Here is a 27552-nt window from a genome sequence, read left to right as displayed (position 1 = left end):
GTCAGTAGGTACGGAGATTTAAGTTTAGAAAACACTAATGCAAATTGCAATATCTGGATTGCTTTTAATTCTGATTTGGTATTTCATATATTCTCCAAAAAGGGACCAAAATGATTTATCTCTCAGTAAGAAAACTTTTTTCAAAAGTGCTTGTTTTGTTCAAGTGTAGCACAGACTGGAAGAGATGTGATTAACTTTAGAAAATAAATATTCTAGTTCTCTGTTCATTGATATAATGCTGATTTCTATCACTTTTTATTTTTCCTTCTAAATGCCAACTTAATGAAAGAGCTGAAAAGGAAGCTGATAATAATTTGTGGTTTTTCAGATCATATATAGGTCCTGAATAAGGAAATTGTTACTATTGAAACTATTTTTACGGAAGTGATTAAGTTCTAATGTTTTAAAATTTAGGATTATTTTGATTTGGTCTGAAAGCTGATGAATCTATTCTTACTTGTCTTCTTGAACCTTGTCCAGAACTAGATGATATGCAGTGTTTCATATTTGGCTGAAAATTTAAAACCTAAGTACAGATAATCTGTATAAATATTTATACTTGTTAAAAAAATTGTGTTGCAGTTTTCGAGTTAGCAGACACTGTGAAATGTTGCTAACGACCAAATTCTTTAAATTAATCTGGCAGATTTTCAGGTTTTAATATTTGGATGATGAAAAATATTTTTTCAGGTTTAGTTATAGAATATTTCTGTTAGCAAGGTCAACTTTAAAACTAGGATGCTAATGATGTAAAGAAGCGTGTTATCACAAAGATGGTAGTGATGAGTTACCTCCAGTGGCACTGCATGATGGAGAAATCTGCTGTGTTGTCTTCTTACAGAGCCTGACTCCCCTGATACTGGCCATGAGAACAGGGATTGACTAGACCTCAGATTTGAATTTACCTGTGGTCAGTACGTGTTGCTCAGCTGAACTGTAGCAACATGTGTGAGCTGGTTGGTCTCTGCAGGGAAGTTCACTTGGACCTTCCGTTCATGTCCGTAAAGGCTTGTAACAGTTGTCAGTTGTCTTATTCTTGTAAATTACAAGAATAGCCAAACTCTTTCAGAAATGGTAATGTGTGCCCAATTGTCAGTTGTCTTATTCTTGTAAATTACAAGAATAGCCAAACTCTTTCAGAAATGGTAATGTGTGCCTAATTGTCAGTTGTCTTATTCGTGTAAATTACAAGAATAGCCAAACTCTTTCAGAAATGGTAATGTGTGCCTAATTTTCTACAGTATATATTACCTGTTCATGGAGAAAGTAGCTTTTCAGCATTTTTGTATTGTTATGACCTCTTTGTGTATAAATTACATACAATTCTGGTTGAGGCAATTAATGTCACATTTCTAACATCAAAATTAGACAGTTACTCATTTTAAAGCAATAATCCAATTTCCAAGGTAATTTGCAATTAATTTGTTTAAATTCTATCAAATTCAATTATAAAAAATAAAGGGCCAACAACACTATTTTTAAGCAATGTTTTCTTCTAAGATTTTTTTAAACTGAATTTTAAAAGCACAGACTAACAGACTGACAATAAATTTATCAATTTAATTTAGCATGGTTTGAAAAGAAGTGGTGCCCTTCCTGCCAATCTCCCACTGGCTTTAGATGGCTGAGCATGACATCATATGGTATGGAGTATCCCTTTGGTCAGCTTGGGTCAGCTTTCCTGGCTGTCCCCCCTCTCAAGTTCCTGTGCACCCCCAGCCTACTTGCTGCTGGGATGGCATGAGAAACAGAAAAGGCTTTGGCTCTGTGTAAGCACTGCTCAGCAGTAACAAAAACATCCCTGTGTTATCAATGCTGTTTTGAGCTGAAATCCAAAACATAGCCCCATACCAGCTACTATGAAGAAAATTAACTCTACCCCAACCAAAGCCAGCACAAGTGCTAACTTAATGCTGCAGGAAAATTCACTTACGGATAGATGAGAATATTTCTCAAAACTCTTAGTTTAGTGACTTTTAAGTGAATTGGTAAATAGTGTTAACTCTGGAATCCCAGAAATTATTTGATTTTGTTTTTTTCTGTTTTAATCTTTACAGATCTTGAGGCTATTTTAATTGAATTCAGTATGGAAACTTGATGTTTCATACTGGCCATAAAATTCATAATAGAAAAAAATGCAGTGGGGTATACTTTTTTTTTCCCCCATTAAGCTACCCCTTGGCTTACTACAGGTATTTTGGAAAGCATATGAAAAGATGAGAGTAATGAGCCTGACTAACAAACCATCATTTAAAAGCTTTTGCCGAAGGTAATAGGTAACGGAGCTGGGGGTGGGGGAGAAGCACAACAATGCTGTTTGGATTTCGAAGTTGAAATTTCTTGTTAGAAAACAGTGTTTTAAGTTACAGAAGGACTCAGTGTATCCCATCTGGTTTTTTTGACAGACTTTCCAAGCCAGGTGTTCTGTTAGTCCTGCTCTAACCCCCGAAACTTTGTAACAGAAGTTTCTAAAGTGCTGAATAAACATTCTGGTGGCATCTCCTGTCTCAAGGGATTTATGCTAGTACTGGAAACAATAATTACCTGCATGTTGAGGATAAATGTTTTCATTTTCTTCAGTAGCAGGTTAATCTTTGTTGCTTTCTCTACTAATCAAATACCTCAGTGTTCCTTTCTGCATTTTTATAAGTGTCTTAAGAACTTACGACTCCAGTAGTCTATGAAGTAAGAAAATGAATTTTTTTAAAAAACTGCCAGCAAAGTGCTTTTCAATACAATTTCAGGAGTATGTACCAGAATTAGGTGCCTTTTTTGTACTCTTAGTCTTTCCATAGCTATTCAAGGTAAAAGAGGTGTTCTGAACCATCATGCAAGAGAATTCCCATAAGACAAGCTTCAGGTTTTAATTCAGTCTTAATAAGCATTTCATTGTTTGTTACTTTAGTCATGCCTCACTGATCACCACAGTCTTTAAGGAAACTGGTTATACTCACAACTCCTATGAATAATTAAAAAGCCACTTTTCATTCACGAAAACAAGTTTTCTCAGTGCCAAGATACCATCACTACAGTAACACGTGCATTAAATACCTATATTCACATTGTATTGATAGATAATTGCATTAGAGAATACTAAATAGATCTTTAATGTTGCAGAGCTCAAGCACATGAAATGGAGAGAAAGGAAGAAATCAGCTTGCCGACACTGCACTGTCACCTTCTTTCTGATTTGTAGATCAAAATTAAGGCTTTGAGAGTGTGGTGTCCAAGGCATAAACTCCTTTTGACGATATTCAGGCCTGTAAGATGTTGATGTTTCAGTACCCTTGAAACATCGTATATAGCATTTGAGGTGCAGCTGCTGTTGCAGCTGAGGTTGTTTAATAAATGGTATCAGAAGCCTGTGAGACAAAGAACATACAAGACTCAGTGTAATGTTTCTGCAGTTCTCTAGTGACTTGTCTAGATCACAGATAGTCTGAGATAATCATAGAGATTGAATTCTTCAGTGGTTTTAAACATGAGACTGTCCTCCAAGTTGTTGCAATCACATACAATTAGCTTATCAAAAAGCATGTGCTTTTTAAGTCCTCCACAGATGAGGTGAGGATTCTGTAGGACAATTTCTGGTATCACTGCTGCCTGTTCCAGAACTTCTCCTTCCACTATGCTGCAAAACCAAAGGTCTGGCACATAGGAGGGATAAAAACCTGTGATGAAAGATAAAATATTGAATCTTACCCTGATGCAAATGGTGCATTTTTGGTACTCTGGCCTGGAACATGTTCATGTGCTCTGTTTGCACGGGTGCTTGTACAATCTATAATATGCTAAGAGCTGTGAAGATCTGATCTAGACTATTGTAATGGGGGATGGTATCTAGACCTGATCATCACAGGGATCTTCAGAAAGGACTTTGACGAAATTGATTGGAGGGTGGTTTATATGTTAAGCAGTTGTAGAAATACATGTGTTTCTATTAAGCTTGTAGGAATTTCTGCAGAGTTTATATATTGTCCAGATCTGGGTGGGTTTTTGTGAGGGTGATGGAGGATGTGTCCCAGATAGTTTAACTACCCCTATTAAATTTAAAATCACTGTTTAACGAACTCAAGCTTTCCAAAGAGAGGGTTGCCAGTATGTTTTGACCTTGAACAATCTATTTTTCTGTAGCTTTGTTTTAAGAAATAGCTGTGCAACTTTAGTAGAAACCTTAGAGGTCTAGGCACATGGTACTAGAGGTGGCAGGAATGTACATGACCGAGTTGTGTTCAGAGCTGAATTTAACAAAGTTGCAAGATCTTGAAAATATGTTGTTGGAAAATACTAGGTAATCTTGATAGATAGTAATTTAAGCTTTCATGTAGTGCTCCTGGTATTTGTGGCAATTCTCTGGAAAGAATGTGAAGAAACAACTTCTTGGAAGTGTTTGGTTTTTTGCTTTTCTGTTTTAAAATTTTTGTAATTTTAAAGGTTGTGATGATTGCAGAAGGTAATACAGGGTCCATTTTACTTGTTTTGCTATCAGTAGCGCAAACAAAAGGGTAAAAGGGTGTAAACTGCCCCACTGCCGTGGTCCTTGCCCATAGAAAAATAATAATTAAAAAAAAGTGTTATGAAAATGAGTTCTCATTTGTACCTGTTCCTTCGTTACTACACAGCCTGTCTCCTGAGTGTGAAAAGTCTTTTCTGGTGCCGTTTTTGTTTAGAAATCCTAGTAGTGGTGCTTCTGGCTGTTTTCTTACAGTTTTTTTAGCCTGTAGCTAAAATTTGTTCCAACTCTGGCAAATTTCTTATAAGGAAAACTGTTTTGTGAGCAAGGCATTATTTTTGTTTTAAATGATGCAAGTAAGTCCGTGCACCGTGATTTATTTTCCTGGAAGGGATAGATGGATAGATAGACTTCTTGGTTTCTCCTAGTCTTGTAACCAAGCAAGATTCAAATACATGTCTTTAGGCAATGAATTTTCATCAGGACTTTGTCTTACACTAGAGATGATCCTGTGGTACTCAGTGTAATATGTGGAGGGAGAGGTTTTCAGTGTTGGCCTTAGGTGTTCTAAGTGAAAGCACTGGGCTTAACCACTGGCTTCATTGTGGTTAAATTAGTACTGGGCACCTTCTAAAATCTAATGATTGCTTTGTGAGGAGTGTTTTGTAATGACTGAAATACCTTGTTGATTTGTCTGTGAGTGAATTTTTTTGTTCTGTCATATGACTACCAGTCTTAGTTTAGCAAACTGTTTTATAGTATAATAAAACCTGCCTATGGTTTATTTTTCTGGTCATTAAAGTTAACATTGGAAAGGTATCTTTACACTTCCATCTAATTGGACCCTGTTTCAGAGGTGGGCTTAGAGAGCAATTGTAAAATTAAAAGGGATAATTGAAGGCATCTTATAAAACAGTATCAGTAAATTAATGGGAACTAAGACCGGAAAGGAGAAGGAATTTTGCTGAACTGGAAAGAATGAGAGTAACAGAAAATGCAAAGAACCCGTAGCTATTAATGTGGGTTTAGAGGTGGAGAGTTCAACAGCAAATTAAACAAAGATGATGTAATCTATGTAGTGATGTGTTTAGCACAGTATACAGAGATCTTCGAAACATTGGAACTGATTCAGTTATTTTTTTATACTGACTCTGTATTCAAATGCATACCACTGTTAGTAAATACACTGCGTCTTTTGTAGACGGTGGACATTCACAAAGAGAAAGTTGCTAGAAGAGAAATTGGTATCTTGACTACAAACAAAAACACCTCAAGAACTCACAAAATCATTGCACCAGCTAACTTGGAGCGACCAGTTCGCTACATCAGGAAACCTATTGATTATACAATTCTAGATGATATTGGACATGGAGTGAAGGTAGGTGATATTGTTAAAACAGCCAAACTGAAAATTCATTGTCTTTGTATATTTTCAAAATAACCTAATGCTTTTCATGGTAATATACCAGTTTCTCCTTGCCTGGCCAGTATGTCTATAAATGTAAGAGGAGTTGTCCAATTTGCAGCTGCCCCTCCCAGTTCCCTTGCCCCAGTGTTTCTAAACCTTGCAAACCCACTGAATCTTATTTCTGAGGATATTCAGGGCTGTGGGTCTCTCCTTTTAAAATGCTTCTGAATACCTACTTGTGTGATGTTGCTATTATTGTTTGAATCAGTTCCCAGGGATCACTTTTCTGCCTGGTTTAGCACCACAAAGTATGATCCAGCTGTAATTGCCACTGGTTTACTTTGAAGCTCACCCAAAGAAAGGGTTCGCATGAGAGATATTACATGGTCCCTTTTCTTCTGTCAGTCAGTTATACCCATATCCTGTGATTTGCTTTGTTAAAAGGGGTTTTCTACAACTTTTGTTCCATATGGGGTTTCAGAATGGGAATATTGCTGCCAAGTTCGAAGCCAGCTAGCTGTTTCTCCCTTTTAAGACTAGGAAAAAAGGAGGAATTTCAGGGCAAGGATCAGACTGAGGCATAACTGGTGGCTGTTGTATGCGAGTGTTAGTGCACATTAAAGCAGTAATATCATGTGTGAGATTAGATATGCATTTTTAAAAGCACATCCTGAACGTAAACATGGTCTTAGCAGGTGTGAACTCATTGTTAACTTGTGCTGCCAGGGAAACAAATAGGGAAATGAGAACACTGACAGTGTTAAAATTCCAGGAGAAGAAAGGTAAATAACACAAAGCAGTGCCATTTTTACGTGACAAACTAAAAAATCTGTAAACCCTGCTAAGTAGCAGTAAGGTAAGATGCTTCTTACAGGCAAAGTACACCAGAATTCCTTTTGCTTGACACCTAACTGCATTACGTTATCTATGTTGTTCAATTGAAACTGTCTGCTTGGATAGCTGTTCAAGTGGCAATAGAATGTTTAACCAAACTCTTAAAATTCAAATTCTGAACAGTGCAATTTAAATATCTTTACTAAGAAATTTTACTCATGGTCTTCTCAACATCCTGTTTGTTAACAGAAAGTCTTTTTTCCCCATTTCTTACCAGAAGAGTCAACTTCAGTTTGTAACTAAAAAGATTTTAAAAAGACAATTGAGTCTGTGAGTTTGATTTGGAAATCCAAACCAAAGAACCCCAGCATTAATAACTACAGTTTTGACCAGGAAATTATTATCAGTCTTGTATTAAAATGTACTGCGAAGTCTTAATAAATTTTGAATTTATGCAGGTCAGCAGAACTCTTTCTGGATATGGATGGAGTATATTAGCCTGTAGGATTGTTGTTGCTCATATTTAAATAATCACTTTTGTTTTAAGGAGATTATTTTAGAACTCATTAAAGAATAGTTTTTAATTGCTCTGCACTGGCTTTAAACCACTGTAATTGGTATCTCTTTTACCTCAGTGTAGCAGAATCATACTCATTGAGATGCGATGAATTATTTTGAAAGAGCATGGTTCACCAAATGGATGATGACTCAAATGTGTATTTGCATCCATTTGTTATGCTTGTGATATGCTTGAAACATCTTACAAAGGATATTTACAATGTACTATAGTTATTTAGAGAACGAAAAAAGCATTGTATACTTGTGAAACAGTAGAGCAGAGAACTTGAAATCATGCTGTCTGGATATCCATAGATATGTTCCAATCAGGTTAATCCTGTGTTCAGCACAGGAGAAAGAACCACTGTCTTGCTGATGGGAAGAAGGCGGTCAGTTGTGCTTATGAACCTGTTGGTTTTGTTCTGCCTGAGTAACTACAGATTAGTTTACTAGATCTCTGGCTGGAAAACCAAGAAAAAAAAAAAAAAAAAGAGAAGGGGTAGTAGCTTTGAAATTGCCTATTTATAGCTTTTTATTGCTTGAGCTGTGGCATTGTCCCTTCAAATGAGTATTCAGAAGGAGTTACTGCATAAAGAGCATTAAAGTTCCAGTTAACATCAGGGTGCCTCAGTCTGCATTCTTTGTCGTCTTTCTGCTTTTTCTGCTATATAGCTTCTCCTCTAGTACTTGGACCCAGAATTATGCATTGTCAGGACAGTCAGAGAGCTAATACCACAGGCATTCATTGCAACCCCGGAGAAAGATGGTAAACTGAACAGAGAATAATATAGGAGAAAAAGGGAGCATCCTTGGCCAAGAAATCCAGTATGCCATGTTGAGAGAAGTAGTATAGGCTCTTGAGCACCTGTTCCTTCCATTCAGAAATTCGAAGCATCAGTGAATACCATCTGCAGGAAAAGGTGCTCTACAATATGGTTTCTTAATAGGTGAGAGAGAAGTCAAGTGCCACTCTATCATTCCAGCAGTCCCTCGGCATCTTCCCTCCCTGAAGCTACAATGATGCAAAAATCTAAAGAACCTTTTGTGTGGAAGAGACTTGCTTTCAATTTTTGCATGTTTCCTGAGTTAAAAAGTCTTCCAATCTGTCCTTCCCTCTAAAGAGTTCTTCAGTCAAGAGAGTGAAAATAAGAAGTTTGATCCATTTGAAGCGGTGTATTAAGGCACTGTAATTACCAGGCAGTGCTGCTGAGGAAAGGTCTTTGCTCATGGACCCTTGAACGTAACTGGCCACTCTGGCCTGTGCAGAGGGACCTGGTTTTCCAGTGTAGCTGTATGAGCAGAGACCATTTTAGTTAATAGATTTGTGGAACTTTAAACTCAAAGACAAGAGATTTTCTAATAAATCAGGTCATGTTTCTTTTTTAATACATTAGGGTCTCTTCTAAGGGGATCAAGCAGAGTGGTTACTCTGGCAGCTCCACTGTTGAGATTCTGCATATTTAATGTTTGGTGTTACAAAAAGTGTAAGAAATCTAATGATAAGTTTAGATTAGCTGAACTGAAAACAGATCAAATTATATTCATATGGAAAGACTAGTATTTCTTAAAAAAATATTATGGGGAAAGAAGATATGTGGTATTGTGCCAGTTAAGATGTAGGACTTAAAGCCTAAGTGGTAGCTTTTTGACGTTAGTTCTGCTGTCAGTTAATGTCTTAATATATGGTTTAGGAAATACTGATATGTGGTGCAGTATCTATATAGAGTGCTGTACTACTTACAATATGTAATGATTTGCCTCTATCTTTGTTAGATCTTGTGGCATCAGGTTAAGAGTTAACTAACAGCATTGTCTAGGGAAGAACATATATTAGCATAATATTCTAGAGACTTCTGTTTCAGTGAGTTTTAAATATGGTAATGTATGTAACAATTTAAATGAGCTCAGGGTAGCGGTAAGGCTACTGTTTGGCAGCTCAGATAAATTAATCTCTGAACTTAATCCATCTAGATCTCATGATCCATTCTGAAAGCTGATTTTTTGTTAGCACTGTAAGAACTTGAGTGAACAGTGTACAAGCATTTGAGCATTGTTTTTAAGGTGTTAAACTGCAAGCTTTGTGTTCAATGTATATTAAAAGTTTCAGCTTGAAAATCTTCTGTTCATGACACATTCTGCTTTAACCACTCTTTCTATGATCTACTGATACATTATTTTGTTAATGCTGAATGCTTAACTTTTTTCTTTCTTTTTCCTTTCTCTTCATATCCTGAAGTTCCAACTAACCTTTCAATGCTTTTTTTCCTTACCTCTTTTATTTGCTCCATTTATGCATTAAGTGGTTGCTTAGATTTAAGGTAAGAAACCCCAGGGCTGGATTTCCATTCTTACTCTTCCAAGACTATTACACACGGGGAGATGATTAATGTGATTGTCACTGATAGTTTAAAACAACACCCACTCTCCCTCCTGTGTCAGACCTTCTGTTGAATGATTTCATTGCAGATAAATATTTTGTGATATAAATTGATGTATTTATGTAAGGAAGGTAGCACAGTTCTTTTGAAAATGTGGCAAAATATTGACTGCCTCCAGCGTAACTACCACATCATTTACAGGGGAGGAATGTTACGCTAACCATGCGTGGACAAAAAGATGCAGTGAGCAGATAGGAGCTGAATATGAGCCTCCCCCTGTGTAATATTCTTTTTATACTATATACGGTGTAAGTTATGATTTGATTTGGATTCATGTTTCAGTGTGAGATTGCTCAGATAATGAGCTTCAAAGGTGCGTTACAAATTCATATCTGTATATTATTTTTTAAAGTTGCAGTATCATTAATTTTTTCAGAAGCTACTAGCACTGTTTAAATACTGAGACACTCATATGGGAATTTTCACAAATTTTATAGATGTGTAAAATATTTAATAGCCCTTAAACAACTAGCTAAGTGATTTAGTTGAATATTAAAGGAATAGTGCATCAAAGAACTCAGACTGAAGTATGTCAAATTCTCAAGGATCATAAAGAGTTTTAAATGTTACTAGCATTAGTGGCTGCAGAAGTGGCAATAAAAAGCATCGAATCAATTAGACAAGCAGTTAAATGAAGTTAGATGGTACTGTGTTGGAGTTCATAGCACAGTAATTAATAGATAGGTTATAGCCTTTATTGAGTGTTGTGATATCATCACCCTTCTGAAGAGCAACTGGTTTGGAGAAAGAGGGAACAAAAATTTTTTAGTAGCAGCCGCCACAGTTTTAATGAGGGAACTGTATTTTAGAACATAAAATACTAATATGTAGTATGATTATGTTAATTAAATGAAGTTTCAAGTTGATGTGAAGTATTTTTCATGGCTAAGTATTTTCCATGACGGGAAAAGCTAAAAGAAAAACCTGCATATTTTGCTTGTAAACCCAGGTATTTACTGTAGATACCCCAGTGATGTTTCTATGGAATTGTCCAGATGGTAGTTTTAGTAAAGTATTTAAGTGTATGTAGCACATCTGATCACAATGGAAAATGTTTAATAAATGAGAGAATTCTCACGTAATTTGAAATTTAGTTTTACCTAAGTGTGCAAGGTACAGTCTTTCAAGTCATGTAGCATTTAAATGCTTTTTATTTGAAAATTGCAAAACATATCGCCTCCCTGGCTCTTTCTGTCCACTCAAAATGGATACTTCTAATGCTGAAAAAAACCAGTTTGCAAATACAATATTTTTTTTGTTCTTTGCAGTTGCAGTTATAAACAAGTAAGGACCAGCCTATAATAAATTTAAAATTGTATAATTATAGATTACGTGTGAACTGCCATACCTGTGCATCATCTGCAGTGGTGATAAGAGGCTTTTCAGAGATTTTTTTTTTTTAATGGGTTGTTTGTTATAACACCAGTTAAAATATTTATTTTTACTAGAGTTAACCTGATCAGAAATTTGATCTAGGAAATCACAATATGTCTATCAATTTCTCACTGCCAAACCATGAGAGTTTAATAAAAAATAATCTAAAAAAAAAAAGGCAAAGTGCAGCACCTCTCAGTGGACTTAATTTATTCTTTAAGTATCACTATAGTCACTGTGCATCAGCCTGAAAGAAGAAAGCTTAAGATGGCTACTAACCCTGGTTCTGTGTGAATAATGATTTTACTTCAATTACAATAGATTGAAGTGTTTACCCTGCATTTATTTTTCATGGCTGCAAAGAAACCTCAGTTTTTTACTTATAACTATATAAGTTACAGTATTAAACTGCCTAACTGTGCTTGTGTCTGGGTAGTTAAATTTCAAACAAATTTAGAAGAAAATTCCAATTGCAAGTCAGAGGAGTATCTGTAGCATCTCTTGTCAACAAATCAGTTGAAAATGACATTGTTTAAACTTTTTTGTATTTACCAGACTTGGTTCTTCATTTACTTTATGTAGGTGGATGTGGTAAAAAAAGTAATTCCACTTGCTGAACCTTATACTTGTTGTCATTTGCCAAGGCATCGTTGACATTTAGATACTTCACTTCCCTATCAACTGGTTTATCAACTGACAAACATATGGTTTAGTTAGACAAGGCACGGGAAGGTAGTTTTCATTCAGCCTTAGGTTGTTTTTGCTGGAGCCAGGTGTAAAATTGCTCCAGAAGGTTGGGTGGCGGCCTGAAGTATCTGAATATAATCTATGGAACATTGCTGATGGGACACTTTTTCTTACTAGATTTTGGCCAAAAGATGATTCTTGTGACATCCTGAAAGTTCTAGAAAATCAATGTGACCATAAAGCACCACTTAAAAAATTCTGATCTGAGTCCAGTTTTGGCTGTGAGAAGTAGCTCCTCCTGAGGTTTGATTGTTTTTCTCCAAAAAAACTGGATAGCAGATATTTCACACAAACAAACCCCTTTGTTTTGGTAGTTGACCTGACAATGAGATGTTCTTCAGAACAGTAAAAATGTGGATTGAAATCTTTGTTGCGTGTAAGTGCCTTACAGCCACGTAAATACACAGTGCATTGGTGCAAATAGTTTTTTCACTTCTGGTGTCTAGCTCTTATATCTGACCAACTGTGTATTTCAGCATTTCTTGTTTGGTGAATTGTTTTACTCATGAAAACATTCCCAATAATTGAATTGAGTAGATTGCAGGATTTCTCTCTTTTAACCAGTTTATTTCACTACAAATTTCTTATACAGTGGTGTGCTAAAAACGCTCAATCTTCTAAATGTTTGTAAAAATGTAACTGTGAAGGAAACTCAGTCTTATTTTTAGGACCATAAGAAGGTGATTTAATCACTGGGATCTAAGAAGAACTAGTTGCCAAAACTAGAAATTGGACAAATAAGTCCTTAATGATCATTTTCTAAGGCCTCTAGTCAGTTCCGTATCATGTCTTGATGTCATCAGACATTACCTTTGTAAGCTGACACTGTAGCTCAATACAGAAAATGTTGGATGAAATACTGTTGTACCCTTTTTAAACAGAGGCCAAAAAAAAATGGGAAAAATCCCTGCATGCATTCTGTGCAGATGCTGTGCACTCCTTGTCTGTTCACAGGATTGGCTTCCTGCTTTTAGAACAGTCAGCTGTCATGTGGGGGATTTTTGGGTTTTCTTCCCCTGAGCTTTGTGCCCAAATCATTACTTACTGTCTCTCTTAATTTTTTCTTTTTTTTAGACAGTGGTGAACTGTTTTGGCAGTTGTGAGAAAGGGCAGCAATACCCCTTTGTGGTTTTGGTTGCAGGCTCTGTTTTGCCAGATTTTCCTCAAAGAATTTGCAAGCTCTTAACTACAACAGCCACAAACCTGTGGGGTCCTGCAACCTGCAGTCAACTACCAACAGACTGATGCATTCCTCTGCTTTCACTGTCTAATTTAATTAGTTGCATCTGGATAGTTCCAGCTGTGCAGAGCTAGGGGAAATGTTATCAGAAACAATGCAATTTCTCGCAAATACCAACTTACTCCAGAAAATGGATTTTTGAAACTTGACAGCAAAAGCAAATGTGACCTTGAGTTCTGGTGATTGCTTTGGATTTCAGAAGTTTGAAAGGTGTGTGTGTGTGTGGATGAGGATTTGCATATGGAAACTATCTTTACAACACTGTATGCAAAATAGAAAAGGCAATAAAGTTTTGCAAGAGGGGGCATTAATGGATTTTCTTTTTTTTTTAAACTCCTACTAGAAGTCATCATATAAGGGAACAGTTGGAAATGTTACAATGTTTGTATCTAACTGAAGTTGCAACTTAGTTTTAAATTTTCTTCTTTTTTTTTTTTTTTCTTTCCTCAAGGCAGTCTGTAACTGTGATATTATTTCCACACATCTGTTAATTTCTATTAGAACTATTGGAATAATTTTATATTCTTCATTGCTCTTCTGTGCTTATTTGGCCACAAGTTAAAGGGGATGTCATTCAGATAGGGTTGTTAATTTACAGTAGCAGATCTTGAAGCCATCGATCCTGTCAGATTTAAGACAGTCCTGTAAACTTTAATTACTGAAGCTAAGCTTACTGTCAGTGCCATTTTCCCATCTTTCAGTTTAGCCTTTCTTAAGGATGGCTTCTTTGGGTTTGAAGTTTCTTGGCTAAAAAAGGATCCCTTTTTCTTTGCCCACATTTCTAAAGCTTTCTTCCCAACTGTGTCAAGGATATGTTTATTTGCAGTGTTAATGAAAGTAACTAGCAGTCTCTAGAGTTCTGCGTTAGTCAGGCAAGTATTACTTCCACTTCTTACTGTATGCTGTGTGATGGCACTGCAGCTTCCATCTCTACTGTTCTTTCTTTTTATGTAGCTCTAGCCCAGTGGAAGCCTAAAACTTAATTTTTCTTCCTGCAATGATTGTATACAAATGCTAAGGTTCTTTATGGTGAAATACATGAAATTTTATAGTAACTGTTAGTGGTTACATCATGTGGTCAGAAACAATAGCTTAGTTGGATACAACACCTAAATGGACTACTCGGGGGCACACAGATCGGTCTGAGTTTGCTGTCATCAAAAGACACGCAAAACCTCTGCCCCACTGGGCTTAATGTGCTGTTTGAAATACAGCGTGACAATGCAGCAAATGTTTCATTAAGGTGAGTTCTTTGTTTGTTTGTGGGTGTTTTGGACAACTCAGGTAGGTGTGTGAAACAGGTGTCTTAAAGAGGAAATACAGGGGGTGCTGCAACTTTAAAAAAAAATAATTCAGATTTTGTGCTATTTCTTAATTTTCCGTGTATAGAATAAAATATACTTCATTTTACACTTTCCCTCTTCCCTTCAAATAGTTGTAGTTCAGTGCTTACCTCATCCCTCACTTGAATTAACTTTAGATTTCTTGTTGCTTAGAGTTGGCTTAAAGGACTTCATAATGCTGTGCAAAATAATTTTCTCTGAAATTGACATTGCAAAGTACTCTTGCACAACTAAATCCAAACATCTGGTTTTGAATCTGACAAAAAAAATCCAACCGCTTCCAACAATTGGTTTTCCTTTCCTCCCAACAGACTGAAAATGTGATAGTACTGAGATTATTTAAAGCCAGGGAGTCAAGTTTCAGTGGGCTACAATACAGAATATATTACTCTTTACACTGTTCTCAACATCTATCAATTTACAAGTCTAAATATTGCCAGGCTTTTAAGCAAGTTGTTATAGTCAAATTTTAAAGGAGTATTTTGCCTTTAAGGACGTTTGCAAATACTCTTAATGCCTTGAGCACTGTTTCTTTTTTTTTTGCATGGGAGGGGAGGCAGTAGGCAAGACTTAGGTTTTGGAAATAACACTGTGAAATAGAGCGTGACAGCAACATCAGAAAAAGGGATGTAAGCATACTTACTTAGGTTTGCTGAATATCTCTGTGTCTAAGCAATAATTTGAGCATTCATAAATCAGAGCTAGTAAGGAGACCATGTGCTGATTCCTGTAAGGGTGCATGCATTGAGAGAATTACACTTAGTTGGCTGTATACAGATAAGCAAAATGCCTACATTGGTAACGATTGTTTATAGAATCACAGAATCATTTAGGTTGGAAAAGACCTCTGAGATCATCAAGCCAAACCGTTAACCCTGGACTGCTAAGTCCATTGCTAAACCATGTCCCTAAGCAGCACATCTATGTCTTTTTTAAAATACCTCCAGGGATGGTGATTCCACCACCTGGGCAGCCTGTTAAAATTTAAAGCTGCGGTGGTGCAACTTGAGGCCAGTTCCTTTTCTCCTGTTGCTAGTTATCTGGGGGAGCAGACTGACCCCCACCTGCCTGCAGCCTCCTTGCAGGCAGTTCTAGAGAGCTTGAGTCTCCTCTTCTCCAGATTAAACAACACCGGTTCCCTCAGCTGCTCCTCATAACACTTCTCTAGACCCTTCACCAGCTTCGTTGCCCTTCTCTGGACACACTCCAGCACCTCAGCATTGCTCTTGTAGTGAGGGGCCCAAAACTGAACAGAGAATTTGAAGTGCAGCCTCGCCAGTTTACCGTGCCAAGTAGAACTCACCAGGGCCGAGTACGATCACTTCCCTGGCCCTGCTGGCCACACTGTTTCAGATACAAGCCAGGATGCTGTTGGCCACCTTGGCCACCTGGGCACACTGCTGGCTCATGTGCAGCTGGCCATCAGCCAGCACCCCCAGGCCCTTTCCAGCCGCTCTTCCCCAAGTCTGTAGTGTTGCGTGGGGTTGTTTTATCCCAGGTGCAGGACCCGGCACTTCTCCCTGTTGAATGAACTTCATACAACTGGCCTCAGCCCATCGGTCCAGCCTGTCCAGATCCCCCTGCAGAGCCTTCCTGCCCTCCAGCAGATCAACACTCCCACCCAACTTGGTATCGCCTGCAAACATACTGAGGGTGCGCTCAATCCCCTCGTCCAGATTGGTAAAGACATTAAACAGGACTGGCCCCAGCGCTGAGCCCTGGGGAACACTGCTTGTGACCGGCCACCAGCTGCGTGTAGCTCCATTCACCACCACTCTTTGGTCCCGGTTGTCCAGCCATATTTTTACCCAGCAAAGGGTACATCCGTCCAAGCCATGAGCAGCCAGTTTCTCCAGCAGAATGCTGGAGTGCCAAAGAATGGGGAGTGTCAAAGGCTTTACTAAGGTCCAGGTAGACACCATCCACAGCCTTTCTTTCCCTCATCCATTAGGCGGGTCATCTTGTCATAGAAGGAGACCAGCTTCATCAAGTGGGACCTGCCTTTCATAAACCTATGCTGACTGGCTGGTCCTGATCCCCCAGTTGTCCTGCACATGCTGCATGATGGCACTTGGGATGACCTGCTCTGTAACCTTCCCCAGCACCGAGGTCAGGCTGACAGCCTTGTTGTTTCCTGGATCCTCCTTCATGCCCTTCTTGTAGACGGGCATCATATTGTCTAACCTCCAGTCTTCTGGGACCTCCCTGCTTTGCCAGGGCTGTTGGTAAATGATGGAGAGCGGCTTGGCGAGCTCCTCTGGTAACTCCCTCAGTAACCTCTGGTGGATCCCATCTGGCCCCATAGACTTGTGTGTGTCTGAGTGGAGCAGCAGGTCACTAACGGTTTCCTCCTGGTCTGTGGGGACTTCATTATGTTTGTCCTCATCCCTGCTTTCTGGCTCAGGGAGCTGAGTACCCAGAGGGAAGCTGATCTTGCCATTAAAGACTGAGGCAAAGAAAACATTAAGTACATCAGCCTTTTCCTCGTCCTTTGTGGCAATGTTATCCAGTAAAGGATGGAGATCATCCTTGGCCCTTCTTTTGTTTCTAACATATTTGTAAAAACATTTTTTCTTATTTTTCACAGCAATGGCCAGCCTGAGTTCTAGCTGGGTTTTCACCACTCTAATCTACGTCCTGATTCCTAGATGATTCCCCAATTCCTATGGTTCCTAGGTTGATCAATCGGGAATATAGATGAGTTTTATAGAAGTTTGAGTAAATTCTTTTATATAGAAGTTACTTCATAAGTATTTTAACCTGAAAGAGGGGGAAGGAACAACTGCAGTTACATCACATCACTGCTAAATATTTTTCTCCCCATCCATTTATTTATCAGTTATTGAAGATCAAATTGCTACAGGTTTGGTGGGGGGAAAAAGCACATACGTGTATTTTTCTCTATATAGCTTTCTTTCTCTGTTTACATATACATAAATAATAACAATAAACATTATATTAATTTTTTTTCATACCATACCGTGAAAAAATTAGAACATGAATGGGTCATATTTGGAGGTTACTTTGATTTCTGCATGTCTGCATGAATTACATTAAATTGTGTCCTATTAGATAAACGCTGGTTTTGAATACCACAAGAGTATTTAAAAATATTTTTGCAAATTTACCATTCAGTAGTGCAGCCTGGAATAACTGCCTTTATCTCAAAAGATGACTGGGAGGTGTAATCAAGTTAGATACAGTGTCTATATTGTCACTGATTTAACATTTATGTGGTAGCTTAAAGACAAATTCACTTTTTGCATATACAATTTTTTAAAAGCCCTATGTAATGAAGAGTCCTTTGAGCACAACTCTTGACTTCTAGCAAAGTGGAAATTGCATACAAAATGCATGGCCTCTCAATTTTTTTGTTTGTTTAAACCTTCCCCTTCTTAGAGTTAATTGCTAAAAGCATCCCAGTGTCTCTCCCCCTAGAAGCTGACCTTAGTGAAGGCTGTTTTTCTCCCCATTCTTTCATGCAGGTCAGCACACAGAACATGAAGATGGGTGGACTGCCTCGTACAACACCACCCACCCAGAAGCCACCAAGTCCACCAATGTCGGGAAAAGGAACTATTGGGTAAGTGCAGTTACTGAATGTGTAAATGGCTTTGGTGAACAGAAGGGAAAAAAAGGGAAGATTTGTTTTCTGTAGCGTGGGTTTTTGTTTTTTGGGGTTTTTTTTTTGGTGGTGTTTTTTTTTAACCATTCACAAAGGTCAAGAGGTGTTATATCTACATCCTTGTATACTGATCATGTCTTAGATCAGTTAGCACATTTCTGCCAGAAGGCAGTGGGTGTCATCAGCCTTTCCCAGCAGGAACCTTTTTATCATTGCAGAACACTTACAACTACATGCTTTAGAGTAAAAAGTCGTTAACTGTATGGCTTTGACAGGTGGTGCTAAACAACTGGAAAATTAGTATGTGGCACTGTTCATTAATTATTAGTCTACTATGTGACAGAGGTACTTTCCTATTAAGTCTATGAACTTGGCTTTGGCCTTAGGAAAATGTGTTATAACTGGGATGCATGCTGTTTTTTGGTTTCTGGTTATTTATGTACATACAGACCATAGTGATTTTGTTTTGAAACAAGGTACGGATTACTTTTGGAACAAGAATGGGATGTGCAACACAGAGTTTATTCATAGGATGATTGAAGTACCTGAGAAACATCATTATAACAAAATTACAGAAAAACATTTTTGTTAGCTTCCATTACTGATTAGCATGTAGCTGTCTTTTAAAGAATGAAAAGTCTTTGGTTTTGTCTGTATTACCTTAATTTGCTTCTGAAATATGGTTGTCCTTATGTAGGCGTCACTCTCCCTATCGTACGTTGGAACCAGTACGTCCTCCAGTGGTACCAAATGACTACGTGCCTAGTCCAACGCGCAATATGGCTCCCTCACAACAGAGCCCTGTTAGAACAGCTTCTGTCAATCAGAGGAATCGCACATACAGGTATTCAGTGTAGTCCTGTACAAAGTGTGGTTAGTATTGTATAAGCATATGGACAGAAAATGCTACGATAAATACCAAATCCATCTGCACCTCTACAGTGAAGCCTGCTACTTCATGATATGGGCTGGAGGCGCCATTTGGCATGACAAGAGTGCACTCTAATAAAACCAGAATAGTGAATCACATTGGGCTTGTTCACTTAATCCTCTAGTCACCTTAATTTTAGTGCTATGCCTTAGTTACAGTCCTTAATGAATGATTAAAATTGTGGAGTATTTCAAGTAGATAGTGGTATTATTTTACAAAATACTTACAAAACTGGTAAAAGACTTTGTATACAACTTGCCTTTTAAATGCTGAGGGACTGCATAGTATGCTTTTAGTTCATATTTTTATTTGAACAGTCTTTAGTGTTTATAGCTTGAGTAGCTGAAAGAGCATTGTATTTTGAGGATATTGAAAACTTCAAACACAGAATAAAGCTGAACTGTATTACCAAAGGTTCTGCAGATGGCTAGCCTTTTCTCTAGGATAATAAATTTTATGTTGTGACAGTTCGAAATACTTCCCTTGAAATCTTTACTTTTAAAATACCATAAATACATGAGGATGGCTAAACACATGGACTTAAAAGAAAATCTTTTTTTTACTTTATTATCTTAAAATTTCCAAATTTCTTTACTATCTTAAAATTTTCAAATTTCAGTAGTCTCATACGAAAGCATATATATCAGAGTCTAAACAACTGTGTGTTTTGTAAATTACATGAAAAAGACTTGTGTTTGCTCAGTAGGAGTTTAACAATATTGGAATGAAGTGCTTTGGAACAAAGTTTCGGCATTGTTTCATTTTTGGGCAAGTTCACTAAAAGTAACTGAAAAACCTGTTGTGTTGTAGTCAAAATTAACAGTTTTAGGAAAAATTAAGCTTTATGTAGATTTCTACCATCCTTGTTTCTTTTCTCTTGTTCCCTGTTACTTCCCTGAATTAGTAAGGTACTATATGAGGGATCTTATGTTTCAGCACGCATACCAGCATATTCATACCCTGGGTTATTTTGGTTTCTTACAGCAGCAGTGGAAGTAGTGGAGGAAGCCACCCAAGTAGTCGGAGCAGCAGTCGAGAGAACAGTGGAAGTGGCAGTGTGGGTGTTCCTATTGCTGTTCCCACGCCATCTCCTCCCAGTGTCTATCCAGGTAAATGGTAACTTGCTGTTCCTCCTTCGGACTCAGCATTAACCTTTAGCATTTGCAAGTCTCCTAAACCCCAAGAGAAGTCTCAAAGGTCGTTATCCAGAAACATGAAAGCCTTGAAACTTGCGTGCTATAGATAGATAGTATGAGTTGGAATCAAGTAGTATCTTTTCTGGGAGTGTCTGATGTGCTCTAATGCTTCTGTTATGTATTTATTTATCAGAATTTTTTGCCTGGCTGCCTGCATGTGACTAGGTAGGACACAACACCTTTTTCAGTGGGCTGGGGGAAGATTCTCCCTTGTTCTTTTAAGCAATGTTTTTTCATTGGCGGTTCGTGCAGATACACAGGATATTTTTAGAAAATTAGATTAAATGACAGGCAGGCACAGAGTAAATCTTTGGTACATTGATTCAAGCCTGACTGAGTTGTCACAAAAAGGCACTTGTTCAATGTAATTGCCCCAGTCTTTCCAGAAATAGGGTTCTCCTTTTTCCTTTGCTCAGCCCTTTCAGTGAAGAAGAGTGTCTAGTTGGCTTGCAGTGTGATCTGAAATACATGATGCTTCTGAACCAAGGAACTGGAAATTTTTGGCTTTCCTCTTCTCTGTATTTTCTAATTCGTACAGAAGCTAAAGGCAGCAGTGCTACAGATCAAAGCATTAACAAACAAAATGTAAAGCCATCTTTCAAAAGTAATGGCTTTCAGTGAAATGTTCTGAAAAGAACAAAAAGGGTTGTTCCCTTCAGACCTGGAAAGAGGTGGATTTGCTTGACCCTCATTTATCGTCTACATAAGAATGAGCCTTTCTTTAACAGGTCCATTTTTCTCTCATCTCCTCGTGCATTCTAAAGTATTATGCATCTAATAAATAGCTAACACTGGGTAGTCAAAGGCTTTCTCTAATCCTTGCTAACATATCTCCTTATTAACGCCACCTCTTCCTCCTCTCTTCACTTAGCCCCTGCTGGCTCGGCTGGCACTTCTCCCCTTCCTGCTACCTCTGCTCCTGCCCCCACTCCTCCTGCTCCTGCCCCTTCCTCCGCTGCCCCAGATGCTGCTGCTGCTGCTGCAGGAGCTCAGCCCCTTGCTGATGGCTTCACCTCTCCAACTCCCCCTGCTGTTTCTTCCACACCCTCTACAGGTGAGTGTCTGCTCCACCGGGCAGATGAACCCAGAAGTGGTCACGAGCCAAGGCTTTTCAAAGTTGCCTCAGAAGCAGTGATTTATCTTTTTCTAAAATCTTTTTTAATGTAACTAGAAAAATATCGGCTAATACCCAACTATAAGGTAATGGTTGTAGTAGACAAATCAAGGTGTGCTAGTTTTTCAAACAGCAGTCATTTAATTTCATCATTATTTTTAGGTGTATATAATAATTTATTACATTATCATTTTATTGTGGTTTGGATACTAAGAATCTTGTAGACTAATTATGTCTGGGGGGAACCAGCACTGGTAGTTCTGTGTCTGATTACTCTCTTTCAGTAATGGGAAGTTTGTTCACTACTCTCAGTCATGGAATAAAAAAGATTCATCTAGCAAAGTATGATTTGTATGACTTGTTTCTTCAATGCTTTCAAATGACAAGTCTCCTTTCAATGAACTGATTAAAAGGGCATTTTTTTTTGGTGTTCAGTAAAATACAAGTTTTTATTACACAGTATAGTACTAAAGCATTTTGTTTTAATAGGTGGTACTTATGGTGTGTATTGCAACTTGGTTTTTTTAATGCTTATGAAATAACCCTACGTTTTTCATTTTCTCATATGCTGAAGTTGCAGCATATAGTACTAACTAACCATAATGCTGTATCTTACCAGCTTTTGATGAGGACTTACAGCTGCCCTGTGAAGACCTCCTTTAGCCAAATTTGTATATAGCTACTAGTGCTTTGTTACTTCTAACTGTAGTGAAGGCTGATCACCATGGTGTGAACTGGTTTGTGTGTTTATTAGTGTTGGTCTCTTTTAGTAAGAATTTCACCAGGTGCCAGAAGCATTCAGATCACATTTAATGTAAGGTGCTGTGGCTCATGTAAAATTAGAAAGTTCTTGCACTAGAATCCATGACTATGACTAGAAGCTTCCGAACTGTGATGAATTTTGGTATCAGAAGATGCTCCTGATGTCTAAACTCCTTTCATGTTTAGAAGATGAGCTGTGCCATATAGGGTCTCAATCAATTTTCCACTTTTGATGCACTGTCAGTATCCCAGTTCTTAAGCCATACTGCTTCTGTATTTTTGACAAGTCAAAATCAAGCAGGGATTAGTATTTTAATGGCTATAAACTCACATTCACAATTTAATAAGAGAAATTTCAGGTTGGTTACTATTTCTAAGATCTCTTGTTTCCCAGCACTGTTAGTGAGGTTGCGTGCATGCCTTCTCTGAAATAAATGGTAAACTATCCAGTCTTTTCAAATACTTCGATGAGATTGTAGTTTTTTCTCCTTAAATATCTCTTATCCCTGTTTCTTCTTTTCCTTCCTTCTCTCCAATCACTACCAATTTCTACCAGTGCATGGGGAGGCAGACACACTGAAAAGATGCATTAGGAAAAATGTGAAAAAAACTATATACCAGGTGGATTGCTTCTAAACTCTTCTTATTCCTCGTCCGTAAAAAGTGTGGGTTTTGAGACATACGTATCTGTACAAAGCAGGAGGAATGTGAATCTCTAGTTCATGCATTTGCTCTTAGAAGCAAGTAATAGAGCAAGCAACTTGCATTTTATTTACTGACCTAGTGTGAAGTTTTGCAAAGCAATCAAAACATAGTGGAGAACAATGAAGTTTTTTAAAAATGGCACATTCATTTGGTCTGTTTCTCTGTTTACTTCCCTGCATGAATGTCTCCTCAGCCACAGTGACATCGCTTTTCTATTGTATTCTGAGATTTACCTCTAGCGCAAATGGTGGAGGCAGAATAGTTAGGGAGGTTAATAACCCATATGGGTTTAATAAATCCAGAGTACTGTTTACTTTTATATACAGTGCATAAGCCAGAGAACTTTACGTGAGCACAGAAAATAGCTTAATGGTCTTCATTCGTTGCTTGCTTAGATTCAGCATCAATTACTTTGATATAGGAAGTGATTAAACTGGAGAGCAAGATTTTAAGGAGTTGTTTCGATTGACAGCTCCCTGAAAGAGGGTCTTTGAGTATGATTTCATTTATTCCATCCTTCAGGCAGTTTCTAACGTTCTCTTATCCCCAGATGATTCTCTGGCTGTTTCCTGAACGGCACTAAGATAGGTAGTATTGTGTTTTTCAGTTGTAGAAGGTAACAGCATTGAATCTCGAAAATGGCACAGAGCTAGTTTGTATGTGTACATTGCTTAGTTGCTGGACTCTGTGAAGTGTTATTTTTATGCAGGTTTATAAATAACTAAATTTGCACAAAGTTATTATAATAAGTTATAAAAAATGGATAACTGGGAATTATTTTCTTTCCTTTTGAAGCTTTGTAGCTTAGACACCTTTGTATTTTCATACTGGCTGTTGTGAACAGTGCTAAGTATGGGCAGTTGGGATAGCTGTGTTTTGTGTTGCTATCGAGACATCCAGTGTCCTGCCAGTCTGGAAGCTGAACTGGCTGACTGCTCCTGGGATGCAGACTGTTTGGAAAAAAGAACCCCAGACCCAAAAACCTTTCCAAGCATTTGAGTCTTGACTGCAGATATAAAAAAGGCAGGCGTCATTCTTCTCTTTGCTAATACATTTCTCTTTCTAACCTAGGTCACACAGTTCAGTTCTACAGCATGAACAGGCCTGCATCTCGACACACCCCCCCAACAATAGGGGGATCTTTGCCATATCGGCGTCCTCCGTCGATCACATCACAGACAAGCCTTCAGAACCAGATGAACGGAGGACCGTTTTATAACCAGAACCCAGGTAGGAAAGTTTTTCTGCTCTGCTGAATTCAACACAGTGGTGAATGGAGTGCCCTTCAGATCTCTGAAATACTGTATTCTGTCTCCATTGCAGATCTAGCAGTTAGTCTCAGGTAACTTCCAGTATGTTGCTGGTAGCCACGCCAAAGCTGCAGTCCAAGTACGGTGTTCAGCTCCCGTTATTGCAGGTGGCTTAAAACAATACTGGCTGTGTTGCCACATAAATGACTTTTGATTTCACAGTCCCTATTAGACAAGCTTTAGTCCTTTACTACACCATGTGTCATGTATCTGCTTTGGCGTGGGTTGGGTATTTGATTTTGCGCCAGAAGGCTGATTCTTCATTAATCAGTCTTTATCTTGGATGCTTTTTCCTTCTGATTAATGGACAGTTCAAGAAATTGCAGTTGTTGTACAAGGGTAAGCATTAGACACCTTGGAGACATCAGCGGTGTTGATGTGGGATGCAAGGGAGCTGTGTCATCTGCTAAGTCCACAGGCGATGTTATTTTAATGGGTGACCTGTCTTATAAAGCAGGATGAGCTATTAACAAGGAGTGGCGTGTCCTGTGTGCCAGGCATAACGTAGTAGATTTTATCTAAGGGGTCCTTTTCCCTGAAGGGAAAAACGTGAAGGTTTTGATACCAGAGCAGGGGAGTCTTTCTTTTTTGACAAAGCTACAGAAAGATGCAGAGGATGTACTGAAGGTTCTGTGTCAGGAAATGCCCTATTACCAGCAAGATCGAATGTTGACTTTCAAGCGCTACGGTGCATTCGTGTTTTGTGGTTGTGGTGGTGATGGTTTTTGGTGGTTTTATTTTTTTTTTTTTAAACTGAGCACTGAACTGGGAATTAGGTCAAATGCTGCAATCTGCATTTAAGGGATTTGATCAGGTTCAAATATTACTGCTTGTGTACTAACTACTGTGGAAAGAGATGTGTGCACTTGAGAAGGAAATGGATGGTCCTGCTTGGGGACAGGGAGGTGGAAGAGTTATATGACTACGTTGTAGCCCAGTTGCCTGAAATGTGTGGTGTTTGTTAAGCACACTATGTGCATATGGAAGGCTGAAGGGGAGTAGGCAAGAAGGAAAGGGTAGTAGCAGTACAAAATCTTTCAGGATTACCTTTGCAGTAAAGATGATCTTCAGTATATCCAGAGAGTGTCTGACAGCTGCTGTGCATTTCTGCTTTAGCAAAGGGATAATTCTCTGCAAGCTACCATTGCGTTGTTAATAGGTAATCACAGAAAATGCCAAAGAGAATTTAAATAAGTTACATAACTACAGTTCAGCCTGTGTACTCAAAAAGATGATGATTGTGGTGATTAGTCACTTGAGCTGTAAATCACAAACAAAATACTTCAGTTATACAGGCATACTTGATACAACATAAATAAGCAGTTGTAGTAAGAGACTTTTAAAATTATTTTTATGTCTAGCAGAGTACAGAATTTATTAGCTTTGCAGTTATACTAAACCAAGTTTATTTTGGCCTGTACCTTGAAAGGAGAGGGTGCTCAAGCATGCATAATTGATGAAGACCCAAAGAACAGAGGGACTGTTCTGTCTGTAAGGAGCAGGGTTAGTAGTGACAGGATAGTGGCCACAATTGCTTCTCAGCATTCCTGAAGAGGGGAAGGAAGCGCAGACTTAAGTGGTGGAAAAGATACCTTACAATAGGCAGAGGAGTGTGGCAGCTATGTCTTTGCAGGCTGTTTGGCAAAAAAGCAGTACTGTTTTTTTTCACTTCCATTTTTTAGTATGTTGGCATAGTCATTTTTGTTTATTCGCTTCACGGAAGGATGAAAGATACTTGCCTTGCCCTGTTCTTTTGAATGCCGCTTCTAAGATAATACAACTTCTGTACTTCATGGTGAGACCTTTTTAATAACGGAAAAGAAAATATTAAGAAACTCCAATGACTCCAACGACTCCAAATGAGCTCAGCATATGTCTGTCCCAAAGCCACCTTGCCAGCCATGCCGCCTAACAGGTGCTCTAACTTTGCAGCCTTAGATGTTGGTGTCTAAGCGGCATAGAGCTCAGCACAGGCTAAAACCCCGTGGGAGAAACTGCGCAAGTACTGAGATGATGGTTTGCACTACACAGTATTTGTATGTGAATTCTTACCAGGCCAAAGCAATTGCATGGAAGGTGCTTTTGAGCATTTCTGAATTAATTTACAGCAACTGTACAGATGAATTCTTAATTTACCAATGGTCTATATGGAAGGAAGCTGGGAGGGAATATTTAAGCTGGTGTTTATCTCATCTTTTGAGACAGCAGAGGTACAGTAAAGTTCTTCTGATGCACTTTATAAACAAAGTAATTATTAGTAAAATACTTAATTGTGTTGGCTCCTAAAGGCCAAAACTAGCTTAAAGTCATTATATATCATATACAGACAGTATAATATGATAGTCCCTGCACTATGCGTAGACTGAAGCGCTAACCAGATAGTTAAAGGAACGATGTCAGCTAGTGCTAGTATAACCGTTTTAATTAAATTACACAACCCAAACTAAACTAAGGGATTATTTTTTTTGTTTTCTTGGTGTGCTTGTCTAGCGTCATTTATTTTTCTACATGGAAAACCTTGTTATTACTTTCAAAGAAATATATATAGCACACGAACAAAGTACACTGGAGGGACCTATGAAACTGAAGCTAGTCTTGTATGACAGACAGGAATTCTGTGAATCCATATGACATTGAATAGAGGAAACATTTTGAAACTGAACATTTTTATAGCAGATATAATTAAAAAGGCAGGAGTTTCACAGTTACACAGGAATGCTGAATTCATGACTATTACTGCATTTCAGTAGGACTTGAAATTCAGGTTCCCTTTCCTTGCTTTGAAAAAAAATGCAAGACCAAATCTTTTTCCAGGTACTGTGGTTATACTTGAAGGAACAAATACTCTCAGAAGTCATATCAGTCAAGTGAAAGAACCTGTAATTAGAAACGTATTTCAGTTTTTCTCAAGGAATATCAATTAAGTGGTGAGATAATGGAGCTTGCTTTATACAGAGGTACAAGGATTTTTTTGCCACAAAAAGGATGGTTGCTCTGGGGTTTTTTTGTTATTTGGGGTATGTGATTGTGAAAGAAATGTGAATGTGAGTGACAGAAGACATTCAAAGCACTTCAGATAATACTTACTGAAACAAGCAAACTGAAGAAAGTTTGAGACAAATGCTCTGGAGTTTTATATGTTGATGTGAATTAATTCTGAAAAATACTACATCATGCCTGACAGTTTTCTTACTGGCTCTGGAGTTAGTCTGCAATTTATTTAGTTCTGCAAGCTACATAAATGTACTGGTACATGAAGTGTAGAGCTTTTTCCCTCATTCTTTTGGACATGACAGTGTTTTTTGTATGCCACTACTAATAAGAAAATTAACTTAGTTGTGCTTTTCCTGAGGTGTGCTTTCTGAAAAATAATCTTCTAACTTGCTTAAAGAATATTTCTGCATTACTCTTGCAAAGTGATACTAAAACTAGATAAAACTGGTTAACTATCTGAAACTTTCAATCCTGGATTAAACCACAAATTCAGTGTTACAACATTTGCAGCTGGCTCAGA

The 27552-nt window shown here is 38.0% G+C and overlaps 1 protein-coding gene across 18 annotated transcripts in view; it reads left to right on the top strand.

Annotated features, from left to right (window-relative positions):
* ABI2 (abl interactor 2) overlaps positions 1-27552 on the top strand; it is a 71785-nt gene that overhangs the window by 31456 nt on the left and 12777 nt on the right. For 2 of the 18 annotated variants that reach the window (XM_056350492.1, XM_056350488.1), the window contains exons 3-9: positions 5655-5831; positions 9554-9571; positions 17881-17978; positions 18718-18864; positions 19939-20060; positions 21019-21201; positions 23800-23958. In XM_056350492.1, the coding sequence (XP_056206467.1) occupies positions 5655-5831; positions 9554-9571; positions 17881-17978; positions 18718-18864; positions 19939-20060; positions 21019-21201; positions 23800-23958 (904 nt within the window). Of the gene's footprint in view, positions 1-5654; positions 5832-9553; positions 9572-17880; positions 17979-18717; positions 18865-19935; positions 20061-21018; positions 21202-23799; positions 23959-27552 lie in introns of all 18 variants that reach the window. The other 16 variants (XM_056350491.1, XM_056350487.1, XM_056350493.1 and 13 more) reach the window with 9 other exon arrangements.

The sequence above is a fragment of the Falco biarmicus genome, chromosome 8, assembly GCF_023638135.1.
Source record: "Falco biarmicus isolate bFalBia1 chromosome 8, bFalBia1.pri, whole genome shotgun sequence".
NCBI classification, from domain to species: Eukaryota; Metazoa; Chordata; class Aves; order Falconiformes; family Falconidae; genus Falco; species Falco biarmicus.
Note: the sequence above shows the minus strand (reverse complement) of the source record. Positions and strands in the feature narration are given on the sequence as shown.